This window comes from Carcharhinus amblyrhynchos, chromosome 4 (genome assembly GCF_965287045.1).
Source record: "Carcharhinus amblyrhynchos chromosome 4, sCarAmb.v2.hapA, whole genome shotgun sequence".
NCBI lineage: Eukaryota > Metazoa > Chordata > Chondrichthyes > Carcharhiniformes > Carcharhinidae > Carcharhinus > Carcharhinus amblyrhynchos.
In genome coordinates, this window is record NC_137327.1 from 12,239,091 (window position 1) to 12,266,879 (window position 27,789).

The 27,789-nt window shown below is 46.0% G+C and overlaps 1 protein-coding gene across 1 annotated transcript in view; it reads right to left on the reverse strand.

Moving 5' to 3' along the window:
• Positions 1–26,591, reverse strand: part of LOC145341785 (CBY1-interacting BAR domain-containing protein 2-like) — a 31,124-nt gene extending 4,533 nt beyond the window's left edge. The window contains exons 1-7 of the mRNA XM_080186714.1: positions 26,482–26,591; positions 16,281–16,515; positions 11,252–11,320; positions 7,416–7,517; positions 4,366–4,371; positions 3,594–3,698; positions 1,400–1,513 (exon numbers count right to left, since the gene is read on the reverse strand). Of these exons, the coding sequence (XP_080042840.1) occupies positions 1,400–1,513; positions 3,594–3,698; positions 4,366–4,371; positions 7,416–7,517; positions 11,252–11,320; positions 16,281–16,515; positions 26,482–26,501 (651 nt within the window). The 5' untranslated portion in view covers positions 26,502–26,591. The remainder of the gene's footprint in view (positions 1–1,399; positions 1,514–3,593; positions 3,699–4,365; positions 4,372–7,415; positions 7,518–11,251; positions 11,321–16,280; positions 16,516–26,481) is intronic.
• Positions 26,592–27,789: the final 1,198 nt, after the last annotated feature.

The window sequence follows — 27,789 nt, forward strand, 5'->3', positions numbered from 1 at the left end:
TTGGAGTGTTGGAGGAAACTAGAGCACCCGGAGGAAACCCACGCAAACATGGGGAGAACACCACACAGGCCCAAGCTGGGATTTGAACCCGGGTCCATGGCGCTGTGAGGCAGCAGTGATGACCCCTGTGCCACCATGCCACCCTGGTCAGACCAGGTAAGGATGGCAGATTTCCTTCCCCAAAGGATATTAGTGAACCAGATAGATCCTTAAGACAATCGATGATAATTTCACAGTCACTGTTACTTAGACTCGCTTTCAATTCCAGATTTAATAATTCTATTTAAATATGAACCCAAGACCCCAGAGCCTGAGCTTCTGGATTATTAGTCCAGTGACATTACCATTGCTGCTACCGAAACCCCCTTGGTTTTAAACTTCTAAGCTTCATGAGCGCTGCCTAGCATAAGGACATCAGTTCACACAAATGTTCATTGCCACCAAGCCCTGTGGTGTGAGGAATGTAAGGCAAGATGATGAGGTGAGACACCTCATTGTTTTGATGTATATTCCCAACAGCAGGGTTACCTCACTACACCTTGTGTGGAGTTTTCCAGTTGCACGCATCCCAAGACCTGAAAATCCTACTCAAGCTCAACGGACCTTCAAATGATCTGCCAAATTTTCTGTCTCAAAGCACAAGGAACAGTCCAGCGCAGGAACAGGCCCTTCGGCCCTCCAAGCCTGCGCTGATCATGATGCCTGCCTAAACTAAAACCGTACGCACTTAAGGTGCCTGTATCCTTCCATCCCCATCCTATTCATGTATTCGTCTCTCTTCTGGTATCTTCAGCTGCCCCTTAAATGCTGCTATCTTACCTACGCCCACCACCTCCTCAGGCAGCGCATTCCAGACATTCACCACCCTTCATAAAAAACTTGCCCTGCACATCTCCTTTAAACATTTCCCCACGCACCTTAAACCTATGCCTCGAAACTTGACTTTTCTACCCTAGGAAAGAGCATCTGACTACCCACTCTGTCCATGCCACTCATAATCTTGTAAACCTCTATCAGGTCACCCATCAACCTTTGTCGTTCCAGTGAGAACAAACTGAGTTGATCCAACCTCTCCTCATAGCCTCCAGACCAGGCAACATCCTGGTAAACCTCTTCTGTGCCCTGTCCAAAGCATCCACATTTTTCTGGTAGTGTGGCAAATTGTACACAATTCTACAATTCTTGCGGTGGGGGAGATGGAAAATTGCTGTTCGTGTTTTGGTCTCCCAGTCTTCTCAGCCTTGTCAAGGCCCACCTTGTCTAAGAGCTTTTGTCTTTCAATTCAATGTTTCAGTTATTTTATGAAAGGGTATTTTTAAAATCCCAGTCTAGATTTCTTGTATTTTTGGACTTTTTTGGTTTTTCACAAAGATTAAACTCAAGTTATTTCCATTCATACAGCCAGATCCTTCTCTTCATCAAAGTTGTTCAGGTGTTGGAAGGCATTTGTGTACATCTCCAGAGCTTTGGCATGGAATATCATCTCGATTGTCACAAAGTTTGAGAAGACAGCCTATGAATAAAAGGGAAAAAAATTATTTGAGTTTTGCAAAGGGAAGAGGTGGAGGCTGGATCAGTAGAAGCATTCAAAGTGGAGGTGAATAAATATTTGATAGATCGAGGAGTAGATATCTATGGGGAAATGGCACAGAAAAGGAGTTGAGCGTAGCATAGACCAGTATCAGTATTGAAAGGTGGGGCAGGCTTGAAGGGCTTTGTGGCCAACTACTGAGAGAGGCGAAGGAAGAAATTGCTGAGGCCTTGGCCAAAATCTTTGGTATCCTCTTTAGCCACGGGCAAGGTACCAGAGGATTGGAGAGTGACTAATATCGTTCTTCTGTTTAAGAAGGGCAAAAGAGACAAACGGAGAAATTACAGGCCTGTGAACCTTACATCAGTGGTGGGAAAATTATTGGAGAAGCTTCTTAGGGACAGGATGTACTCACATCTGGAAGAGAATTGACTTATTAACGATAGAGAGTATGGTTTTATGAATGGGTGGTCATGTCTCACAAACTTGATTGAGATCTTTGTGGAAGTGGCAACAAAAATTGACCAGGGCAGGGTAGTGGATGTTGTATATATAGACCTTAGCAAAACCTTTGATAAGGTTTCTCAAGGCACGCTGATACAGAAGGTGAAGTCATATGAGATCTGAGGTGAACTGGTAAGATGGATACAAAACTGAGTTGGGCACAGAAAGCAGAGAGTAGCAGTGGAAGGGTACTCTTCTAACTGGGGGCCTGTGACAAGCAGTGTTCCAGATGGATCAGTGCTACAGCCTCTATTATTTGCAATATATATAATTTATGTTCTTATGTTCTTATGAAACCATCGTCGATTATTGATTGTTCACTCAGGTCCTTTAGGGAAGGAAATCTGCCATCCTTACCCAGTCTGACCTACATATGACTCCAGAGTCACAGCAATGTGGTTGACCCTCAACTGCCCTCGGGCAATTTGGGATGGGCAATAAATGCTGGCCAGCCAGCAATGCCCGTGTCCCATGAATGAATAAAAAAAATCCACAATTCCCTCAAGGTGACAACTCAGGTGGACAAGGTGGTCAAGAAGTATGACATGCTGGGTCTTCATCGATCGAGGCATTGAGTATAGGAATTGGAAAATCATGTTGCAACTGTATGAGATTTTGACTTGGCCACATTTGGAGTATTGTATACAACCCTGGTCGCCACACTATTGGAAGGATGTTGATGCATTGGAAAGGGTGCAGAAGAGATTTACCAGGACGTTGACTGGTTTGGAGGATATGAACTATGAAGAAAGGTTGAACAAACTTGGATGGTTTTCACTGGAGCATTGGAGGGTGAGGGGAGACCTGTTAGAGGTTTACAAGATTATGACAGGCTTAGATAGAGTGGATAGTCATAGTCTTTTTCCAGGATCGAAAGGTCAGTTACTTAGGGACAGAGGTTGAAAGTGAGAGGGGGCAAGCTTAAAAGAGATGTAAGGGGCAAGGTTTTCACACAAAGGGTGGTGATTGCCTGGAATGCACTGCCAGAGGAAGTGGAGGAAGCAGATTCTATAACAAGGGGCACCTGGATAGATACATAAATAGGCACGAAACAGAGGGATATGGACCACATAGAGGCAAGAAAGTATTAGATTAGAGAGGCATCTGTGTCGGCACAGGCTTGGTGGGCTGAAGGGCCTGTTCCTGTTCTGTACTGTTCTTTATCCTTTGCTTGAAGGGCTGCATTTGCCAACTTCTGCTCCTAATTCCTGTGTTCCTATTTCCTTCCCTAAAGCACGTTAGTGAACCAGATGGACTTTTACAACAATCCACAACGGTTTTATGGTCCCTGTTATTGGGATTTTTCAATTCCAGATTTTTTTTATTAATTATCTTCCACCAGCTGCTGTGGTGGGATTTGAACTGATGCCTCCAGAGGATTAGTCAAGGCCTACCAGATTCTGGTGGTGTTGTCACTACTCTACTGTCTTCCGAGGTTCAAGTGTCAGTTTGTGGAAGGCTGTGGATCTCAGAATAATGTGAGGCAAGGAGTGTCCCGAAAGAAATTGAGGCATGAGGCATGATTTACTAGTAAAGGAATCAACTCCAATCTTCATACCTTAATGTCCTTCAGTTTTTGCTGCTGAAATTTGAGAATGATCTCCTCCAGCTGATGTGTGGTGTGATTGACATCGACTGAAGCCTTCTGCACATTGGCTTCAGCCTGGGGAAGAAAATAACACTCTCATTCAGACAGACACATTCATTTGAAGGATGCAAATAAACCTTGCACAGATTCACTTTTGTGTGAAAGGTGCACTGTACTCCAAGGGGTGACATGCCAACACTATAGTTAAGAAAGCCCACCAATGCCTCTACTTTCTCAGAAGACTAAGGAAATTCGGCATGTCAGCTATGACACTCACCAACTTTTACAGATGCACCATAGAAAACATTCTTTCTGATTGTATCACTGCTTGGTAGGGTGTAGGGATGGGTAAATGCTGGCCAGCCAGTGATGCCCATGTCCCATGAAGAATGAGAAAAAGTATTCTGTTGGGGAGTTGGTGCAGATTTGATGGGCTGAATGGCCTCCTTCTGCATTGTAGGGATTCTATGAGTCTATGGGACCTTCCCAACCTGTGTTGGTCAATATCACACTGGGTAGTACATTTGTCGACTGGCTAATCAGGGGAATTTGTACATGGTCATTAATCATTATCACACCCTTTGGGTACAGCCACCTGTTCACATCTGTGTGGAAACAATCCGTTTAGTGCTAAAAACGCACCAAACTACACCGTAAATAGCACGTGAACCTTTAAAACATTTTCGGCTTTAAGCTGATTGGAAGTTCTTGTGTTTCAGATGCAGTTACAAAAGCTACGTACCAGCGACTGTAAAACTCAGTTAAGGAAAACACGCTTACAGAATGACGAGATGAATATTTCTAATTTCATTTACATTCCTGAAAAGATGCAGCAGATTTTATAGCCTCTTGAGAGGCAGAACCCCCAGTCTTATCTAATAAGATGCCCCAGTGTTGTATCATTGAAGAGCAGTCACAGTTCTGGTCAAAGAGGTCGACATGGGGATTGGAGTGAAACCCTGTCCTATAAAATCCACCCTGATATTCCCAAAACTCCCATTTCCATGGAATGTTTTATTTAGGCACACAAGATATTCCGTATCTACTTACTTACCTTTCGTAATGTGCCCTGAGAAAGAGACATTTAAAGAAATGTACCTCAGGAGATACGAACATTTCAAATGATATTGGACCTGATTACTAAAATAAAAGCAAAATACTGCAGATGCTGGGAATCTGAAATAAAACAAAAACTGCTGGAGGCACTCGGCAGGTTTGGCAGCAGAGGGAGATGGAATTAATGGCCGGAATTCTCCATCTGTTCATGCCGGCGGGATTCTCTGCTCCCGCCGCTGGGAGAAATGCTGAGAGGAAGGGGGGGCCAAGAATCTCACCCAATGTTTCAGGTCCATCTGGACTCTTCTTCAGAACTGAAGAGAGGGAGAGATGTGATGAGTTTTTGTGTTGAAGAAAGATGGGACTGGTGGAGCAAAATTAGTCAGGGAATTGGGTCAGAGTCCAGGAGAGCTTTAACAGGATATCATGGATACAAGAGGTCTATAAAATAAGGCCTATGTAAGACCTATAGAGGTCTATAATATAATGAGGGGCACAGATCAGCTAGATAGTCAATATCTTTTCCCAAAGGTAGGGGAGTCTAAAACTAGAGGGCATAAGTTTAAGATGAGAGGGGAGAGATACAAAAGTGTCTGGAGGGGCAATTTTTTCACACAGGGTGGTGAGTGACTGGAACAAGCTGCCAGAGATAGTAGTAGAGGCGGGTACAATTTTGTCTTTTAAAAAGCATTTAGATAGTTACATGGGCATGATGGGTACAGAGGGATCTGGGCCAAATGTGGGCAATTGGGATTAGCTTAGGGTTTCAAAAAAAAAGGGCAGCATGGACAAGTTGGGCCGAAGGGCCTGTTTCCATACTGTAAATCTCTATGATTCTATGACAAGAAGAATGGTAATGATCATGCTAAAGACTAGGGCAGGTGCTAATAGTGGCATAAAGATCAGAAAGCAGAATATGTCAAAGAGTGAGCACCCTGAAAGCAAAGCATAGGAACAAGTTAGAGACTGGTCTAATGGTGGCAGGAGAGGGTTGGGGAAAAAATATCAAAATGGAGGCTGGTGTTCATGGTCAAAGTTATTGAACTCAATGTTCAGAAAGCTGTAAAGTGCCCATTAGAAGATGAGGTATCCATGTCCCCAGTTTACGTTGGACTTCACTACAACACTGTTGCAGGCTAAGGACATCAATGTGGGCAGGAGAGCAAGATGGTGAATTTGATTTGATTTGATTTATTGTTGTCACATGTGTTGGGATATAGTGAAAAGTATTGTTTCTTGTGCGCTATACAGACAAAGCGTACCGTTCATATAGTATATAGGGCAGTAGGAAAGGAAAAGGTGCAGGATGTAGAGTTACAGTCATAGCTAGGGTGTGCCGAGGAGGTTTACTAGGCTGATACCGGAGTTGAGGGGGTTGAGCTATGAGGAGAGGCTGAATAAACTAGGCTTGTACTCGTTGGAGTTTAGAAGAATGAGGGGAGATCTCATTGAGACATATAAGATGATGAATGGGATGGATAGGATAGAGGTGGAGAGACTCTTCCCGCTCAAAAAAGACAGTAGGACTAGGGGGCACAGCCTCAAGATAAAGGGGGGGCGGTTTAGAACGGAGTTGAGGAGGAACTTCTTCACTCAAAGGGTGGTGAATCTCTGGAATTCTCTGCCCGTTGAAGTGGTGGAGGCTGCCTCGCTAAATATTTTTAAGATGCGGGTTGATGGGTTTTTGATAAGAGAGGGGATTAAGGGTTATGGGGAGAGGGCGGGAAGGTGGAACTGAGCCACGACAGATCAGCCATGATCTTATTGAATGGCGGGACAGGCTCGAAGGGCTAGATGGCCTACTCCTGCTCCTATTTCTTATGTTCTTATGTTCTTATGTAGCAAAAGATCAACTTGTTAGAAGGCAAGTCCATTCAAAAGTCTGATGGCTGCAGGAAAGAAACTCCTCTTGAGTCGATTGGTACATGACCTCAGAGTTTTTTTATCTCTTTCCCAAAGGAAGAAGGTGGAGGAGAGAATGCCTGGGACGTGTGGAGTCCTTGATTATGCCGGCTGCTTTTCTGGGGCAGCAGGAAGTGAAGGCAGAGTCAATGGATGGGAGGCAGGTTTGAGTGATGGACCAGGCTTTGTTCACGACCCTTTATAGTTTCTTGTGGTCTTGGTCAGAGCAGGAGCAGGACCAAGCCGTGATACAACCAGAAAGGATGTTTTCTATGGTGCATGTGTAAAAGCTGGTGAGAGTCATAGCGGACATGCCAAATTTCCTTAGCCTTGAGAAAGTAGAGGTGTTGGTGGGCTTTCTTAACTTTAGCATCAGCATAGTGGGACCTGAATAGATTGTTGGTGATCTGGACATCTAGAAACCTGAAGCTCTCGACCCTTTCCACTTCATCCGCTTGAATTGAAATGGCAAGCAACAAGGATCTTGGGGTCACGCTTGCAGGTGGAGCAAAGGAGTTCCGCAAAGTGAGTTCTGCCTCCCCAAATTAGAGATTACATGGCGAATAATGAATGCAGTAGAGTAAGTTGAAAGAGGTGCGAGTGAATCACTACTTCATCTGGAAGGAATCTTTAGGGCCTTAGGCAGTGAGGAGGGAGGAGGTAAAGGGTCAGTTGTCACACCTTCTGCTATTGCATTTGGAATGGGAGGATTAACTCAGAGTTAAAGCAACGTTTTCTAAGGCACAAGTGTATTTTTTTTAAAAGTTACATAAATGAAGGCAATTTTATCTCTAAACTCTCTACCCTCAAGAGCAGACCATTACAAAAGGATACAATCCCCTGTCTGTCCAAAGGGTTCTTCTGTTTCAGCTTCTGCAGGTTTTCCAGTTCCTTCATTTCGCGATTTCTAACACTGTTAAATTTTTTGATGTCAGCCTGATTTAGTAACAGAAAGAGAAACAGAATTAATACCGACGCTTTCAAAATGTGTAAAATTTTACAAGCCGATACCCTCAAAAGTTAATGTGCATTTTATTGTGACAGGAACTCTAATTCAGTTGTGTAAATTAATCATTGATTTTTAGTTGCGGACTTGCTGAAAAGAGAACATAAGAACATAAGAACATAAGAAATAGGAGCAGGAGTAGGCCATCTGGCCCTTCGAGCCTGCCCCGCCATTCAATAAGATCATGGCTGATCTGTCGTGGCTCAGTTCCACTTTCCCGCCCTCTCCCCATAACCCTTAATCCCCTCTCTTATCAAAAACCCATCAACCCGCTTCTTAAAAATATTTAGCGAGGCAGCCTCCACCACTTCAACGGGCAGAGAATTCCAGAGATTCACCACCCTTTGAGTGAAGAAGTTCCTCCTCAACTCCGTTCTGAACCGCCCCCCCTTTATCTTGAGGCTGTGCCCCCTAGTCCTACTGTCTTTTTTGAGCGGGAAGAGTCTTTCCACCTCTATCCTATCCATCCCATTCATCATCTTATACGTCTCAATGAGATCTCCCCTCATTCTTCTAAACTCTAACGAGTACAAGCCTAGTTTATTCAGCCTCTCCTCATAGCTCAACCCCCTCAACTCCGGTATCAGCCTAGTAAACCTCCTCTGCACTCCCTCCAAGGCCAAAATATGCTGAATCTTTTCATCTTGCACTCATCAGGACAAGGGCGAGAAGGCCAAATTTCAAACGTTCACAACAATTTATACAACAGGAGAAAAATATGCTGCATGGTTGGAAAGTTGATTCAGATTGCCCATGGAGAAAGCAATGAGGAACTACGGGTTTTTAACACAGCGGCAGGTGGCGTTGGGGGCGGGGGGGGGGGGGGGGGGGAGGGGGGCGGGGGGGTGCTGCGGGGTGGTAGGTGGTGGGCTTGCCAGGTCAGGAGCTCGATAAGTGATTCCTGGTGTTATTACCTCTGAGGGGGTGGGGGGGTGGGGGAGGGTAGGTTCTGACAGGTCTGGCATCAGGAAAGCAGGGGGCGTAGACGGAGGGAGGTTGTCCCCTGAAAAACCATCTCCCTACCCATGCTACAAACTCCTATCCCCTGTAGTCCCCACCTTGTTAAACCCTCCTAGTTAACCGTCCCAGGGTCCTTCCTCAGTTTGAGCCTCAGGTAGATGCAGTACCAGCAGCAAAGACCATTCCGGAAGCCGAGTGCGGCAGAGCTGCCGGCCTCTGATTGGCAGGGGGCTTCCACCCGCAGCCCCCTCCCTTGCTCTCAAGGGAAGGCTGGCTCTCCTGCTGGCAGCCGAGACCCCATCACCTCCACAAGACGTTGTTCTACGAACCTCAGGTAGGCTGCACGGTGGCACAGTGGTTAGCACCGCTGCCTCACAGAGCCAGGGACCCGGGTTCAATTCCAGCCTTGGGTCACTGTCTGTGCGGAGTCTGCACGTTCTCCCTGTGCCTGCGTGGGTTTCCTCCGGGGTGCTCTGGTTTCCTCCCACACCCCCAAAGATGTGCAGGTTAGATGGATTGGCTGTGATAAGTTGCTCAATATTGTCCCAAGTTGGGGCAGCATGGCTAACTCACTGTGCCAAGGATCCAGATTCAATTCCCAGCTCTCAGTGCGGAGTCCGCACATTCTCCCTGTGTCTGCGTGGGTTTCCTCTGGGTGTTCCAGTTTCCTCCCACAGCCTGAAAGACGTGCTGATTAGGTGCATTGGCCGTGCTAAATTCTCCATCAGCGTACCTGAACAGGAGTCTGATTCTAGGGGATTCTCAAGGTAACTTCATTGAGGTGTTAATGTGAGCCTAATTGTGGCACTAACAAATAAACTTTAAGATGTGTAGGTTAGAGGATTAGGCATGGTAAATACAGAGGGATAAGGAGTGATGGGTAAGATGCTCCTTTGGTGCAAATTCAATGGGCCAAATGGTTTCCTTTTGCACTGTAAGGATTCTATGGTTCTGGACTCAACAGAAATTCTTCCTTTCAAATCTGTTACAAACATACATTTCAATAAAATTGCCTGTCATTCTTATAAATTTGAGGAAATTGAGTCCGATTTCTTTACCTGGAGTTTCAGCACCATTCCCACACACCCACCCCCATCAGGAGTTTGGAGTATCTTTCAACTCACAATTCCAAAGGAAAAATCATTTCAAAAACCGACCAAGCCCTTTTGGAATCATAGAACCCTACAGTGCAGAAAGAGGCCCTTCAGCCCATCGAGTCTGCACTGACCACAATCCCACCCAGGCCCTACCCCCATATCCCTGCACATTTACCCACTAATCCCTCTAACCTACACATCCCTGGACACTAAGGGGCAATTTTAGCATGGCCAATCAACCTAACCCACACATCTTTGGGCTGTGGGAGGAAACCGGAGCATCCAGAGGAAACCCACGCAGACATGAGGAGAATGTGCAAACTCCACACAGACAGTGACCTGAGCCAGGAATTGAACCCAGGACCCTGGAGCTGTGAAGCAGCAGTGCTAACCACTGTGCTACCGTGCCGCCCTGCACGGCAGCCGAGACCCCATCAGAGTAAACCACCTCTTTACAGATGCTGTGGATCTTCTCTGTATTTGCCATTGAATTCCAGGATTGATGTTCAGCATTTGCTGTTTTTTTTTATTTGGCTTCGTCCCGTGCCCAGTATTTTACCCTCTCACACTGAGCATCCTGCAGCCAAGAGGATAAGTGGTCTGAATCACAGATGCCGCCACAATATCCGACTACATCAGCACTTGGAGGAGCCAAAGGAATTCCACAGTAATGGTTACCAGTCTCTTTTTTGATTAACACAAACAGGCTGTGACAGTGATATGCTAACACTGCCCTGGCCGGCCTCTCATCCTCCAACCTCTGGAAACTCGCACTCACCCAAAACACTGATGCCTGAATCTGAATTTTTACCAAGTCCAATCCAACCCTTTGTTGGCTAATCTACATTGGCTCCCAATCTCACAACGTGGGCTCATTGGGCCGGAGGGCCTGTTTCCCTTGCTGTGTTGTGTTGTGTGTTGTTCTTTGACTTGGTGGGCGAATGATATACTCATAAATCCTGCCACCGCAGTTCAAAGCCTGGGTGGGGCGGGAGCCGGCACTACTTTATTGGGCGGTGGAACCCAGGCCGTATTTTGGCACCGTTCCCCAAATGCGGCAGACCCACTCATAGGGCTGGTGCCCTCCAAGCTGGGGAAGTGCAGTTCGGGATTGACGAAGCCTATTAGGCAGGCCCCAGTGATTGTTAGGGGGGGACCAGGCTATGTCTCAGTGAACAGGCCCCAAAGGTGTGACTGTGGTCACTGTGGGAACCCTCTGTAGGCCAAAAGAGTGGCCAAAAAAGAGTAGACCCGGTTCTGATGCCTGCTAGGAGGCACCGGGCCTCACTGAACAATCTCCCCACTAGCAGCAGGTTTCCCAGCCACTGGTAGAAGGCCCATGGAGGCAGGAAGAGAACCTGAAATGGACACTTTAAGTGGTTTATTTGTACGTCGGGCATCTTGCTCGTTGGCAATCCTTCTTGTGCCATTTTGCCGGCCTTCCCGTCTCCCTTCCATCCTGTTCCCAAAGGGCTGATAAAATTCAGTTGGATGTTATAATTCCCATTCCTCATTCACATTTTCAAATCTGTGGCTGGAGAAATTGACCTTTGATTGACTGGAAACATTCCTGCAGAAAATTAAATCGGAATGAAGAGAGTAAATACCCGTTTGGATTTTGTTAGCGCACCGTACGCCTTTAATGGTCCAATAACCTTGGCATCGAGTCTTTCAACCTGAAGTGATATGGGGAAGAAGGCAAAATAAGAATTATTCCAAAAGCCACTCTCGTGAAGAAATGAAGAAATAATGTGGCGTGCACATGCTCGTCCCTGCCTGGAAGTACAGTTCAACAGGCCCAGAACAGGGCCTGCCTTATAAAAGGCTCAGCTGATGAGTTCCAGTTGGGCAGGCCACTGCCTGTTACCGGAGGAACTCACACTCAGCGAGCCCCACAGGGAAATCATTCAGTGATTTCCCCATGAATATTGCGGGCGTTATCACAATAAAATGGTGATGGTTTTGGATTAGTAACCCAGAGCTCCCAGGCAGATTTTACAGCCTCAATGTCCCAAAACTAAAATCTCATTTGAGGTCAACAGACCATTGTCCACCTCTCGACTACTCAGATTCCCGTGGTGAGTGGGGCAGTAAAATTCTGGCGCATGAGTTCAAATCTCGACTTAATGAGTTGAGAAGACGAAGTATATTTTAGTGCAGGTTGTTTAGAAGTGTCAATTAATTGTGCCAAAAGTTTGTTCCATTTTAAAATTTACTTTCATTTGTAAAATGAGTGTGTGGGACATTTTTATCAAAATTTCATGGAACAACAGATTGTAGAACCAATTAGAGGTAAGGTTAAATTCAATTTAGAAGTGTGTAGTGAGGCAGATTAATTAGTAATGTCATAATTAAAGATCCATTGGGAAATAGTGATCATAATATCATTGAATTCTACCGTTGAATTTGAAAGCGACATACGACAATCACAAACAAGAACCTTGCACTTAAAGGCAGTTACATAAGTATGAAGGTAGATTGGGCAACTAGATTAAAATGAAGGGTGGGAAACATTTCAGGAAACAATTCAAAATATTCAATTAAAAATACATCAGTGAAAGATGAATGAGTTCAAATGCCGGCTAGTCTGGAGGGCAGACAACATCTAGAGATTTCTAAATAAAGCAACTTCATTGCTACATTCCAAAGCTGCTCGTCTTTGAATACTTCAACATTAGTGGATATATGATACGAGGAAACTGAGATACAATCTGGCGTTGAAGACAAATGGGCTTCAGTGCTTTATGTCTAAGTACCCGTACTGGTAGAGCCTCTGAAAGGGAAGGTGGATGTTTTGACTGGTGTCGGAATGTCAGGTCCCAGCTGTGAATCAGATTCTATTCCAGATGCTGAATGGCCCCCTGAAAGTTTTCACCGTTTCTTATTGATTTCTAACATTAATTGGTTTTGTTTCTCTTTATGTTTGAATGTGGTGAGGCCACATTTGGAGCACTGCGTACAACTCTGGTCACCCTGCTATAGGGAGGATGTTATCAAACTGGAAAGGGTGCAGAAGAAGACTGAGAAGGACGTTACTGGGCCTGGAAAGTTTGAACTATAAGGAGAGACTGGATAGGTTGGGGGATTTTTCCCAGGAGCGTGGGAGGATGAGGGGTGGCCTTAAATTTTAAACGGTGTCCCCTAGTTCTACCACAACGGGAAACAAAGAACAAAGAACAGTCCAGCACAGGAACAGGTCCATCGGCCCTTTAAACCTGCGCCACCATGATGCTCACCCAAACTAAAACTGTACGCACTTATGGAGTCCGTACCCTTCCATACCCGTCCTATTCATGTATTCATCATATAGAGGGTTATAAAATCATGAGAATATTGATAAGGTGAATAGCCGAGGTCTTTCCCCAGGGTAGGGGAGTCCAAAACAAGAGGGCGTAGGTTTAAGGTGAGAAGGGAAAGATTTAAAAGGGACCTGAGGGGTAACTTTTTCACACAGAGGGTAGTGAGTATGTGGAACGAGCCGAGGGTAGCGAGTATGTGGTAGAAGTGGGTACAATTACAACATTTAAAAGGCATTTGGACAGGTATGTGGATGGGAAAAGTTTAGAGGGATATGGGCCAAACACAGGCAAGTGGGACCAGATCAGTTTAGAAAACCTGGTCAGCATGAACGAGTTGGGCCGAAGGGCCTGTTTCCGTGTTGTGTATCTCTATGGCTCAATGGCGGGCAAAGGAAAGCGATGGACTGAAGTTCTCTTACACTGACTGGGAGGTCGCCCCTCACATTGGCCAATGTCCCAGGCAAGTTTGTTTTGAAATGTTCATGCTGAAGTAAGTATATTGATTTCACTTACTGAGCATTACCTAAGACTGATTCTAATCCTGAAACTATTTCCTGCAGTTTTTCAAACTTGGTGAAACTTGGGCAACTCATTCCAAATTTGCGTTCATTTATGTTCTGCAAATAATATCTGAAAGTTGTTGGCCCAGTAGTGTGGTAAGGACTTTTAATTTCGCTGTTGCCTCCCTGGTGGATGAGTCCTAAGGTTTTTTCACTCATTTGTGGGACATGGGCATCACTAGCTGGCCAGCATTTGTGCCCATCCCTAGTTGCCCTTGTTCAGAGGGCAGTTAAGAGTCAACCCCATTGCTGGGATTCTGGAGTTACATGTAGGCCAGACCAGGTAAGGACGGCAGATTTGCTTCTCTAAAGAACATTAGTGAACCAGATGGTTATTTCTGACAATCGACAATGGTTTTTTTCACGGTCATCATTAGATTCTTAATTCCAGATGCTTTTTTATTGAAATCAAATGTCGCCATCTGCCGTGACGGGATTCGAACCCGGGTCCCCAGAACATTAGTTGAGTTTCTGGATTAATGGTCTATCAATAATACCACAAGGCCATTGCCTCCCCTGTTTCTAGGCTCACAGGACCAGGAGTAGGCCATTCAGCTCCACAAGCTTTCTCCGCTATTCAACTGGATCATAGCTAAACACTTTCATGCGCTATCTCCATATCCCTTGGTGTCATTAGTCTCCAGAAATCTCTCATTTTCTGTCTCTACCACGCTCGATTATTGAGCTTCCATGGCACTTTGGGGTAAAGAACTCCCAAGATACACCACACTCTGAGTGAAGAAATTCCTCCTTACTTCATGGTAGGCCGAAGGGCTTGTCTTTGTGTGGGTTAAACATGCTGGTGAGCCTGGCCTCAGAGCACTCGGAAACCATTTCACAAGGATGCCACAATCTCACGGTGCACTGAGAGACCCCCTCCTGACCCCCACAGGTATTAGACCCTCTCCTCTCATCAGCGGCATGTACCCCTACTCCCCCGAGATGGATCATGAGCATTTGGCCTTTGGGATCCTCTCAATGGAGCTCCCATCATGAACCCCCCCGTCATGTCCCCCTCACCATGCCCCCTGACATGAACCAACACCGCATACGCCTCCCCCTCCGTAGCCCCCCCATTCACAGCCACCACTCATGCCCCACTCTCTTCGCGCTGTCCCAGTGGACACCATCCGCCCATGCCTCTGGCTCCTGACCATCTGGCAGCTTCAATGGGCTCTGAGCCCCCTGGCATTGCCATGGCGTCAGATCTCCACTAATGTAGACGGGTACTGATCTGTGCCAGCGTGAGAACATCCTGAGGGGGAGGGAGGAAGTGGGGGAAGCAATCGTGTGTTGAACTTACTAATGAGATTGAAATCCAGTCAATCTCATGCTAAGCAGCTTTGCGATCAGGTTCCCGCCCGTGGGAAAGGACCGGGTCGATTGCAAACGGTTTGGCGCCAGGCCTGAAGCTGTTTTTTAAGTCTACTCGCTATTTTCCAGGATTGGCACGATCCGTGCCAGGCGGAGCGAGGTGGGGAAATCGTCTCCCAAAGACTCAATCTTAAATGGCCTACCCTTTACCCTGAGGTGACGCCCCTCGGTTTTAGACTCATCAGACAAGGAAAAACATCCTATCTACATCCGTCCTGACAGAACCTGGAAGTTTTTGATGAGGTCACCCCTCATTCTTTGAAATTTTAGGGAATGGAGACCCAAGCCGGAATTTTAATGCCTCGCCATCCGCGGCGCATAAGATCCCACCTGAGGCCAGCGAAGAATGCCGTTCTGAGAGCCTCGCCCGCTCCGATTCTGGGGCGGGCAAGGGAGTAAAATTCCCAGTCTCCTCAAATCCGTCATCCCACAGATTGACCTGGTGAACTTCCATTACACTGCCTCCGTTCAGCAACTTGAGATATATGCAAATTGCCGGAAGCACGCACTCAAACTTTATGTTGCCTCCAAGAACCTGTTTAACTGACAAAGAAAGGGAAAGGAACTGCACTCGAGCTTGGATATCCTGTACCACGCAGGAGTATGCCAACATTCCCTCACACTGCCAGTTCAGAAGTTCAGCTGAGCTGTCAGGGATAATTTAGATGATGCTAAGTAAAGGACCAGTAAATCCATCCATCAGTTCCCCGGAATGAAAGTTAAAGAGTCACAAGAAACACAAAGAAATAATGCTAAATATAAGCCTATAGGCAAAGTATCTATAAAGTGCCGATTGGAAATGTAATTAATTTCAAAACTGTGAATAACAGACCATTTTATACCAAACAAAGAATAAAGAAAATTACAGCACAGGAACAGCCCTTCAAGCCTGCACTGACCACGCTGCCCGACTGAAATAAAACCCCCTACCCTTCCGGATAGAGGCGGCATGGTGGCACAGTGGTTAGCATTGCTGCCTCGCAGCGCCAGGGACCCGGGTTCGATTCCCAGCTTGGGTCATTGACTGTGTGGAGTTTACACATTCTCTCCGTCTCCTCGTGAGTTTCCTCCAGGTGCTCTGGTTTCCTCCCACAAACTGAAGGTGTGTGGGTTAGGCGGATTGGCCATGCTAAATATGCCCCTTAGCGTCAGGGGGACTAGCTAGGGTAAATGCATGGTGTTACGGGATAGGACCTGTGGTCAGTGCAGACTCGATGGGCTGAATGGCCTCCTTCTACACTGTAGGGATTCTATAACCTACTACCAAAGTAGTTTCACTGTGATTCCAGAATGCAACAATGAGTACAAGTGATAAACATTTCCTCATACTCCTTTGCCCTGGGGGGGGAGGTTCTGTACAGTGTATAAAATAAAGCACAACTAATACCCGTGAACATTACTACCTCTGCCTGACGGTAGTCCTGAATTTTAGACATCTCCTCTCCAAAGTCCTTGAGGCATCGCCGCAGTTCTGGATTCTCAGTGTTCGCAAAGTCCATGATCTGTCTTATCAGCAGGTCAACCTTGTCTCTCAGCCTGGCATTCTTCCGAGTGTAGGAAGCCAGGAGCAAGCAGAATTGTCCGAGGTACTTTTCGGCATTGTTCACCGTCCCTTCCATGATCTTAACCTGAGCATCCCTTTTTGAAAAGAGAGAACAAACATCAAAAGATGAAAGAGGAGCTTGTGGAGTTGCAGCAATTCCGGATAATACTGCCAGGGATTGAAATGCAGGGAGCATTAACAAGGGAAAGAGTGAAGCTCTGGAATTGAAACTCAGGCACATCAGAATTTTGGTAGTGGAATGATGCTGGGCTGCTTCCAAGCTTTTCTGCGCTTAATCCAGGCTAAGAAGACATTGATCTCTTTTGAAAGTCGTAGCAGTCACCATCTCTCTTTGCCGGTGGAAATTTCAGATTGCGCCAACTCTTCAGTTCCTCGTTAGTTTCCCATTGCTTATTAGTTAGCTTTTCAGGTGGCCTCCTGAATTCAGTGGACGAGAGGGGAACCAAATCCTCCGATTACCCACCCAAGACTGCTTTCCACAAATACCAGAACAAGCTCCTTGTGTAACTCTGGCTCCAATTCACTTTTACAAACAAGTCGCCTTTGTCTTGCCACAAATCTGTTCTGACTGTTGATTACTTTTTGGTGACTTTCAAAGACGGCCTCAAATTCTAGTAACATTTTTCACCCCTCAGTGAAGCATGTCAGGACTTGCTACTCACATGCCTCTGAATTTCACACTGTTCAAGGTTTAACTGATTATATTCACAGGCATCGATTGGACTCAGTGCGACATTATTTTAATCTCATCCGGTTCACTGGTGAGGTGACATTGTGCGGCAAAGACCTCAGAGCATCATAACATCCCTACTGTGCAGAAGGAGGCCACTCAGCCCATCAAGCCTGCACCAACAACAATCCCATCCAGGCTCTATCGCCGTAACCCTACTTACTTCCCCTGCTAACCCCCTGGCATTAAGGGCCAATTTAGCATGGCCAATCCACCTAACTCACACATCTTTGGACTGTGGGAAGAAACTGGAGCACCCAGAGGAAACCCACGCAGAAACAGGGGGAATGTGCATACAGACATTGATCCAAGCTGGGATTCTAACCCAGGTTGCTGGCACTGAGAGGCAGCAGTGCTAACCCCTTTGCCACTGTACCACCATTGCCTCTTGCTCTTTCTGAACAGTTTTGGATGTTTTGCCTTAAGTATAAATGCGATTATTAGGGCAGCACAGTGGCACAGTGGTCAGCACTGCTGCCTCATAACGCCAATGATCCAGGTTTGATTGCAGCCTTGGGTGATTGTCTGTGTGGAGTCTTCCTGTGTCTGCGTGGGTTTCCTCTGGGTGCTCAGATTTTCCCTAAAGGTGTGCGGGTTAGGTTGATTGGCCATGCCATAGCGCTCCTTAGTGTCGGGCTAGCAGGACTCGATGGGCCAGTGCAGACTCGATGGGCCAAATGGCCTCCTTCAGCACCATAGGAATTCTACGATTCTATGGACAGAAGGAAGATAGCTACCAGCAAGCAAAATAGCTGAAGAATAAAAAGCAATCCACATTAATGGAGAAAAATCTGAAGAGTGAAGTAACAACATAAGCAATGGATAAAGTTTCAATCAATAAAAACATGGCCCAGTGCCTATATGTTGGAAATTAAGTATCTTACTCCCATTGTTTCACCACTTCCAGGAAAGTTAACAAATACTTTTGCTGCTCTTGCATTTTAGCAAACTAAAACCACAAGTTAAAATAATACAAAGGCAAATGTAACACTTCACCTGAATAGACCAACAGAACTTTTTCACCTCAAATCTCAAATTAAAACACAAAATGCTGGAAAATCTCAGCAGGTCTGACAGCACCTGCGGAGAGAGAAAAGAGCTGATGTTACGAGTCTGGATGACGTTGGCCGGGACTCTACCACCTCACCCGCCACGGAATCGGAGCAGGCGAGGGTTCGACAATGGAAATCTCCGTTGACCTTGAGCGGAAATTTCCAGTCTCACTCGAGCGAGGCCGTTAAATCCTGCCCAATGACTCTATTCTCTCTCCACAGGTGCTGTCAGGCCCGCTGAGATTTTCCAGCCTTTTCTGTTTTTGTTTCAGATTCCAGCATCTGCAGTAGTTTACTTTTACCTTAGTACTCTTTCAACTTATTTGCCTACTCAATGCACCTTTCAGTGCACTAAGATGAGCCCAGGTTTGATCGAACTCTACTCCCTGCCCCCTGTGCCCCCCAATTCTTGCTCCACTCCCCCCCGCCCACTCTCTTACCAGCCCCAAGCCAATGTTAATATCCAGGCAGTTTGCTGCAATTTTCGTTCATTGCTCAGGATAGGGAGAGGCGAGTCAGTAGGTTTTTCGGTTCTGGTTCCTCAGGTGGCACTTTGGCACAGTGGTTAGCACTGCTGCCTCACAGCATCAGGGACCTGAGTTCAATTCCCGGCTTGGGTCACTGTCTGTGTGGAGTCTGCACACTGTCCCCGTATCTGGGTGGGTTTCTTCTGGATACTCCAGTTTCCTTCCACAGTTCAAAGATGTGTGAGTTAGATAGATTGGCCATATTAAATTGGGGACTAGCTGGGGTAAATGCAGGGGGATAGGGCTTGGGTGGGATTGTGGTCGGTGCAGATTTGGTGGGCCGAGTGACCTCCTTCTGTACTGTAGGATTCTATGATTTTAAGAAGAATCTATCTCCACCAACTTCAAAATATTCAGTGACCCCACTTCCACCACTTCCTGAGGCACAGAGTTCCAAAGTTGCACCCAAAGGGAAAACAGTTCTCCTTATATCTGTCCTATAAGGACAATCACTAATTTTATAACTGCGCTCCCTGGCTCTGAACTCACCCGGCGGAGGAAACACCCTTTCCACCTCCACCTTGTCAAGACTGTTTTGGATCTTAAATACCTCGATCCAGTTCCCCCCTCTCAATCTTCTAAACTCCAGTGGAGACACGCCCAGCCTGTCTAAACTGTCCTCATTAGACACGGCACTAGTTCCAGGTATCGATCCTTCAACTCCTGTCAAAGCTTCTCAGGATGATTGTTGAATAAATCCTCAACAAGAAAGCCCTTATGGTGGAGTCCAATGTGGGGTCAACAGAGGTTATGAGAAATCTCGGAGCTCTCCAACTACTTCTGACTGCAGTTGGCTAGTTCCGTTGTAGAGCTTTCTATGCTGTTTGAGTTCATCTTGGCTCCAACGTCTGTGAATTATATTTTTAAGAAGCAGGGATAGCCAGTAGCGTTGCAAAATAATTGGTTACATTATTTTACAAGGAATGCATTCGTTCAAATATATAATTATTGTGAAGTGTAATTTGATTGACATCTTTGATTTATTTACCTTCACTTTGGCGTCATTGAATCATAGAATCTCTATGGTGCAGAAGGAGGCCATTTGGCCCATTGAGCCTGCATCGATAGGCCACTCCACCCAGGCTCTATCCCCATTACCACACGTATTTACCCTACTAATCCCCCCCGACACTAAGGGTCAATTTGTCATCATCATCTTTGGATGTGCAGATTAGTTTGATTGGGTATGCCCCAAGATGTGTAGGTTGGGGGGGTCGGGGGGGGGTGCAGGGGGAGTGGTTCGCAGGGTAAATACATGAGCCTGGGTGGGATTGCTGTTGGTGCTGGCTCGATGGGCCAAATGGCCTTCTTCTGCATTGTAGGGAATTCTATGATCTTTGGACTATGGGAGGAAACCCAGTAAAAAGTCTCAGAACACCAGGTTAAAGTCCAACAGGTTTATTTGGTAGCAAAAGCCACGAGCTTTTGGAGCAGCTGACGAAGGAGCAGCGCTCCGAGAGCTAGTGGCTTTTGCTGCCAAATAAACCTGTTGGACTTTAAGCTGATGTTCTGAGACTTCTTATTGTGTTTACCCCAGTCCAACACTGGCATCTCCACACCGTGACTACCATCGACGGAGGAAACCCACGCAGACACAAGGAGGACGTGCAAACTCCACACAGACAGCGACCCGAGGTCGGAATTGAACCCGGGTCCCTGGCGCTGTGAGGCAGCAGTGCTAAACACGGTGCCAGCAGGATCTTCTCCTGCCAGAATCTGGTGGCTTCTTATTTGGCTTTCATCCTTGCCAATCACCTGGCGGAGAAAGCTTGTTGCTGATGAATGTGTCCAATTATAGGAAGCTGCTGCTTCACTCCACCTACTATCACTGCTCCCCCTTCCCTACCTTCGCCCCTAGGCTCCCAGCACTCCTGCTCTACCTCCCTCTTTTTGTGTCTGCTTGTTGAAACAACAGGGATTGTACTTCACTGACTAGATTTTTCATATTGTCTATCAAGGTGCTGGTGAATGGTTTGCAGCCTAATGCTGGGATTGGACATCGCACTGGTTCTCCATCACTACCCCCAGTTTCCTGTCCTCTGAAAGGTGGCATGTTTTGAGGGTACAGCCGATAGCTTCCTCCTCCGGCCCTTCTTCAAATGGGAGTCTTGGTCATGAGCACGAGAAAGTTCTTGGATGATAGGAGGCAGTTGGGGGTGGATGCAGCGAGAATGTCTCCTCTTGTGGGGAAGAGGAAAGATGAGAGGATACTGATTTAATTTGATTTATTGTTATCACATGTATTAACATACAGTGAAAAGTATTGTTTCTTGTGCACATATAGACAAAGCATACCGTTCATAGAGAAGGAAACTTGAGAGTGCAGAATGTAGTGTTACAGTCATAGCTAGGGTGTAGCGAAAGATCAACTTAATGCAAGGTAAGTCCATTCAAAAGTCTGACAGCAGCAGGGAAGAAGCTGTGCTTGAGTCGGTTGGTACGTGACCTCAGACTTTTGTATCTTTTTCCTGATGGAAGAAGGTGGAAGAGAGAACGTCTGGAGTGCGTGGGATCCTTAATTATGCTGGCTGCTTTGCCAAGGTAGCAGCGGACGTGTAAATGGAGTCAATGGATGGGAGGCTGGCTTACGTGATGGATTGGGCTACATTCATGACCTTCTGTAGTTCCTTGCGGTCTCGGGCAGAGCAGGAGTCATACCAAGCTGTGATACAGAAAGAATGTATTCTGTGGTGCATCTATAAAAATCGGTGAGAGTCGTAGCTAACATGCCAAATTTCTTGAGCCTTCTGAGAAATTAGAGGCGTTGGTGGATTTGTGTAGAACATAAACACTGTGGACAGGTGGGACCAAATGGCCTATTGCTGTGCCAAACATCTTATGTAATCCTATGTAATCTATTGCTCAGCCTGACCATTTCTGATCCAACAGTCACACCCCGTCACAGTCACTGAATAAACATTGGGAACAGGTGCACAGTAACATTAGAATGTAGGACCCAACTATTAGTGATTATCGATCTGTTTATCACTTTAGCATCGCGCCGTAGTGTATTTGCCTGACACTCAGGGGCATTCTAGTCTATAATCTAAAGGTATTTCAATGGGATGGTGGAGGAAAACAGTTCTTTAGGGAGGGGAATGGTTGGTGGCAGAGTGGTTAACATTGCTTCCTCACAGCACCAGAGATCGGGGTTCGATTCCCAGCTTGGTTCACTGTTTGTGCGGAATCTGCATGTTCTCCTTGTGTCTGCGTGGGTTTCCTCTGGGTGCTCCTGTTTCCTCTCACAGTCCCAAAGATGTGCAGGTTGGAGCGCATTGACTATGCTAAATTCTCCCTCAGTGTACCCGAACAGGTGTCGGAGTGTGGTGACTAGGGGATTTTCACAGTAACTTCATTGCAGTGTTAATTTAAGCCTACTTGTGACACGAATAAATAAATTTAAGAGCAGTGGGGTGGTCTAGCCAGGGAATTTTGGAGCTTAGGACCCAAGCAGCTGAAGAAACAGCCACCAATGGCAGACTGATTAATTTGGAGATTGTCAAGAAACCAGAATTGGAAGAGCATTTCACCAAAGTTCCTTGGACAGCACCTTCCAAACCCACGACCAGTTCCATCTAGAAGGGCGAGAGGAGCAGATAAATGGGAACACCACCACCTGCAAGTTCCCCTCCAAGCCACTGACCATCCTGACTTGGAAATATATCAGCGTTCCTTCACAGCCACTGGCTCAAAATCCTGGAATTCTCTCCCTAATGGCATTGTGGGTCAGCCTATGAACATGAACTGCAGCGATTCAAGAAGACAGCTCATCGACACCTTCTCAAGGGTAACTAGAGATGGCCAGCCAGTGACATTGTGTCCCTCAATTGAATGAATAAAACAAAAGTGCAGATATCCTGGAGGGATGCAGGGCTGGATGAGATTACAGAGTTAAGGAATGATGTGAAGTTAAGGAAGGAAGATAGGGATGCCATGGAGAGATTGGAAAGCAAAGATGAGATCTTAATAATTGAACTGTTGCTGAATAGTGTAGATTAGTCACCAAGCAGGGAATTGAACCTTGGTCCCTGTCATTATGAGGCAGCAGCGCTAGCCACTGTGCCACTGTGCCACCCATTTAACCTTCATTGAAGATTCACTTTAGAACTAGCTTCCTTGATCAGATTAATGGTTTTCTGCCCTAACCCAGTAGGTTACAGTTCCTACTTATCCCAATGTAGCCTGGTGTCAAACGTTGTTTGCTAAGTTCATGTGAAATGCCTTGGATATTTAAATGCTAAAGGCACTGTATAATACAAGCTGTTATTAGAATAGTCTGCAATCTCAGAAATGAGTCTATGAGGCAGTACAGCTGATTTTCTCTCTGGCACAAAGCCACTCATGGACCTGCTTGCTAACCCTTTACATGGTATCTCTCTAACCATTGGATATGGCTGTAGTTTCTTCAGATTGGCAAATTTTTTCGGATGTGGCTGAGAAGCTAACACTCTCTCTCAGAATCAATAGGTTGACCAGTTCCACAGATCTGAACATATCCTGGACCCCAGTGTAGTACCCACGACGCGCTGCTTCACTGGAAATAACATCTTTCAAAATAGGTGTTAAACCAAAGTTCCATCTGCCTTCTTGGGCAGACTATTTCGGCACAGTGTGAGGGAGTTTTCCCTTCTCCTCACTAGCTTCTCCTTGACTAACGGTGAAAACAGATTACTTGGCCATTATCAGTTTGCTGCCTGTGGGATCTTGCTGTGCGCAAGTGTATTACAATCGTGACTATGCTTCAAAAACACCTGATTGGCTGGAAAGTGCTTTGGGGATACCTTGAGGTTGTGAAAGGTGCTATATAAAGGCAAGTCTTTCTTTACAAGGGAAGATCCCTGCTCAGTTTGGTCTCCTTTTTCCCCAAGAGGGAGGTGCTAGTGTCACAGTATTGTAACTGGACCAGTAAACCGGAGACCCAGGGTAATGCCCCAGGGACACAGGTTCAAATCCCACCACGGCAGCCCGTGAAATTTGAACCCACTAAAAATCTGGAATTAAAAGTCTAATGATGGCCACAAAACCATTGTCGTAACAAAACATTCTGGTTCAGTAATGACCCTTAGGGAAGGAAACTTGCCGTCCTTACTTGGTTTGGCCTATATGTGACTCCAGACCCACCGCAACTGCCCCCAGGGATATGCAATAAATGCTGGCCCAGCCAGTGATGTCTACATCCCATTAATGAATTTAAAAAATCTTGTGGCCATTTCAGCGTCATGTCCGTTAAACAGCCGATTAGATAGTGCTTTTAGTTGTTTAAAAACTGGATAGAGTTTCCCAAGGCATTGAGGTTAATTGCGCAACCTGGTATTATAGTAACCCATTCAGCCATATTGATTGAGTTGGCTGATCATATCAATGACACAGTTTCTCCAAAAATCAGCCCGTGTGTCCTTGGTCACTGGCCAAGCATTCCCTGTTAGAAAGTTGGGAATGAGGGTGAAGTCAGCACACAGCCACCAGTTTGACGCTATTTATTCCAAGTAGGTTGAGACCTCACATTTGAGTGATAATTGGCCCTTTGATGGGGTATCGTTGGTCTGCGGGTATCATTGGAAACAGTTAAGGTTGCTGTATGGCAGAAGGAGATTATTTGGCCTGTTGTGTTAGTGCTGGCTTTGAAAGAAATATCCCACCTAGTCCCCCTCCCCAGCTACAATCTGCTTTTCTTCTACCAACTTGTGACACTAATAAATAAACTAAAGTAAACTAGTCTTTTACTTCTCTGTGTGGAATTTGCACATTCTCCCCATGTCTGTATGGGTTTCCTCCAGCAGCTCCGGTTTCCTCCCATGCTCCAAAGATGTGCAGGTTAGTTGCATTGGCCAGGCTAAATTGTCCCTTAGTGTGCCGGGATGCGTAGGTTAGAGGGATTAGTTGGGTAAATATGTGGGATTACGGGGATAGGGCCTGCTGGGATTGTTGTCGGTGCAGACTCGATGGGCCGAATGGCTTCCTTCTGCACTGGAGTGATTCTATTTCTATTTCTAATTGAAAGGTGCTGTTGAACCTGTTTCCAGCACCTTGCAGTTGCCGGGGTCAGAGAATGGATATAAAGCACAGAAATAGGCCATTCGGCCCTACCAGTTGGTGCTAGTGTTTGCGTTCCATTTGAGCATCACACGCTGTGTAAAAAGGAAAGCCTCTGCCACCTCCGTGCTGGTGTTTTTGCCAACAATTATAAACCCATGTCCTTTGGTTGTTGCTCGCCCTGACAGGAGAGACAATCCCCTGCCTAATCTTGTCAAAACACCTTCAAACACATGAATAATTTAGGCAGGAAAAATGAGCACAGCGTATGAGCTAGATTAAACAGCCATTGTACTAATCAAACTAATTGTGGATTAGTGTCAATGTACCCTCAATAAAATGACTGGTACCTCTTGTGAGAAATGTTTATAGATCAGACTGGTTCTGTCCTGCTCTCCACAGCGTCACTGAATAATCGAGTGGCACCCCTTGGGCACCCTTACACTTCCTAATGTTGGAAATGACGGGGTGTCTGAGGATCTTTGTTAATATGATGAGGTAGGAAAGCAGATGGGGAAGGATTAACCTGAAAGAGGGAACATCTTGCGCCAGGGTCTAATCATAGAATCATAGCGGTGCAGAAGGAGACCATTCAGCCCATCAAGTCTGCACCAACTCTCCGACAGAGTATTTTTTCATCATTCTTCGTGGGACATGGACATCATTGCTGGCCAGCATTTATTGCCCATCCCTAGTTGCCCTTGTTCAGAGGGCAGTTGAGAGTCAACCACATTGCTGTGGTTCTGGAATCACATGTAGGCCAGACCGGGTAAGGATGGCAGATTTCCTTCCCGAAAGGACATGAGAAAGCCAGGTGGGTATTTTCCGACAATCGGCAATGGTTTCATGGTCATCAGTAGATTCTTAACTCCAGATGTTTTGTTATTATGATCAGTAGATTCTTAACTCCAGATGTTCCTTTTACTGAATTCAAGTTGCACCATCTGCCGTGGTGGGATTCGAACCGGGTCCCCCAGAACATTAGTTGAGTTCCTGGACTAATAGTCTAGCAATAATACCACTAGATCATCACCTCGGCAGGCTTTGCCCGGGCTTGTGCTCCCCACCTACTCCCTATCCCTGTAACCCCACATATTTGCTAATCCATCTAACCTACATGCCTTGGGACACTAAGGGACAGTTTAACTCTGGCCAATCCACCTAACCTGCACAGCTTTGGACACATCTCTAGTAATTCTGAGGCCAAGGAAAACAGATCCAGAACTCTGACTAAAGTGACAATTTGTTAAAACAAAATGCCTTTCGAGTTAAAATAACGTGGTGCCGTTTTCTTCCAATTTGTCAGCCAGAAATGGGGGTCTTTTATAGACCTCCATTGCTCATCAGTCAGGAAAGTGAAGGGAGAGTGTCTAAACATTAGCCACTGCTCGGTAAATAATTAAACCCTAGAATGGGCCCAACCTAATTGAAAGAGTGGCTCAAATAGGTTGCTGAACTTGATCTCATTAATATTCCAAACTGGAGGTGTCCTGACTGGCACGGGACCCCTGCCGTGAAGTATTTAAAGATAAATTCTGTTTAAATGGATTCAATTTGCAGCTGCAGTGATACTGGGAGCAGTGGTAGTTTGGTGCCTGCATCAGTGACTGACACAATTCATTCCACTTTCTAAACCACACTTTTTCTCACCAAGGCAGCATTTCACCTCTTGCGGGTTGAAGGACACTTCACCCTTACCTTGATAAAGAAGAATTCATTGCTCCAGAAACGTTCTGAATTTCCTCCCTGATTTAAACAGCAGACAATGCCAACCCGTTCTCGGAAGGAAGGCAAAGCATTGGTGTCCCTGGTTGTCATAGTGACGACAAACACGCAGAGCTAATCAGTCATCCTTTATTGTACACCGTGATTCTCAAATATCACTAGATGGCAGCAACGAACCATTTACTTTCAATTTCTGTTGAGAGTCCTTTACTTATTAGTGTGACAAGTAGGCCTACATTAACACTGCAATGAAGTTACTGTGAGAAACCCCTAGCCGCCACACTCTGCTGCCTGTTCGGGTTCACTGAGGGAGAATTTAGCATGTCCAGTGCGCTTAACCAGCACATCCTTCAGGTTGTTGGAGGAAACCAAACAGTACATTCACAGAGTCATAGAGCATGGAAACAGGCCTTTCAGTCCACCTTGTCCTTGCTGCCCAGTTTTTATCAGTAAGCTAGTCCTAACTGCCCGCATTTGGCCCATACCCCTCTATACCCATCTTACCCACATAACTGTCTAAATGCTTTTTAAAAGACAAAATTATACCCATCTAAGAACATAAGAACATAAGAAATAAGAAATCTCTACTGCTGCCTCTGACACTCACCGCCCTCTGAGTGAAAAAAATGCCCCTCTGGACTCTTTTGTATCTCTCCCCTCTCACCTTAAATCTATGCCCCCTAGTTTTAGACTCCCCTACCTTTGGGAAAAGATATTGACTAACCTAGCTGACCTATATCCCTCATTATTTTATAGACCTCTCTCAGGTCACTCCTCAGCCTCCTACTCTCCAGGGAAAGAAGTCCCAGTCTACCCAGCCTTTCCTTATAACTCAAACCATCAAGTCCCGGTAGCATCCTAGTAAATCTCTTCTGCACTCTTTCTACTTTAATAATATCCTCTCTATAATAGGGTGACCAGAACTGTGCACAGTATTCCAAGTGTAGCCTTATTAATATCTTCTACAACCTCAACAAGGCATCCCAACTCCTGTATCCAATTTTCTGACCAATGAACCCAAACATGCCGAATGCCTTCTTCACCACCCTGTCCACCTGTGACCCCACTTGCAAGGAGTTATGAACCTGTACCCCTAGATCTCTTTGTTCTATAACTCTCCCCAACGCCCTACCATTAACTGAGAAAGTCCTGTCCTGATTCGATCTACCAAAATGCATCACCTCACGTTTATCTAAACTAGATTCCATCTGCCGTTCGTCAGCCCACTGGCCCAATTGATCAAGATCCCGTTGCAATCTGAGATAACCTTCTTCATTGCCC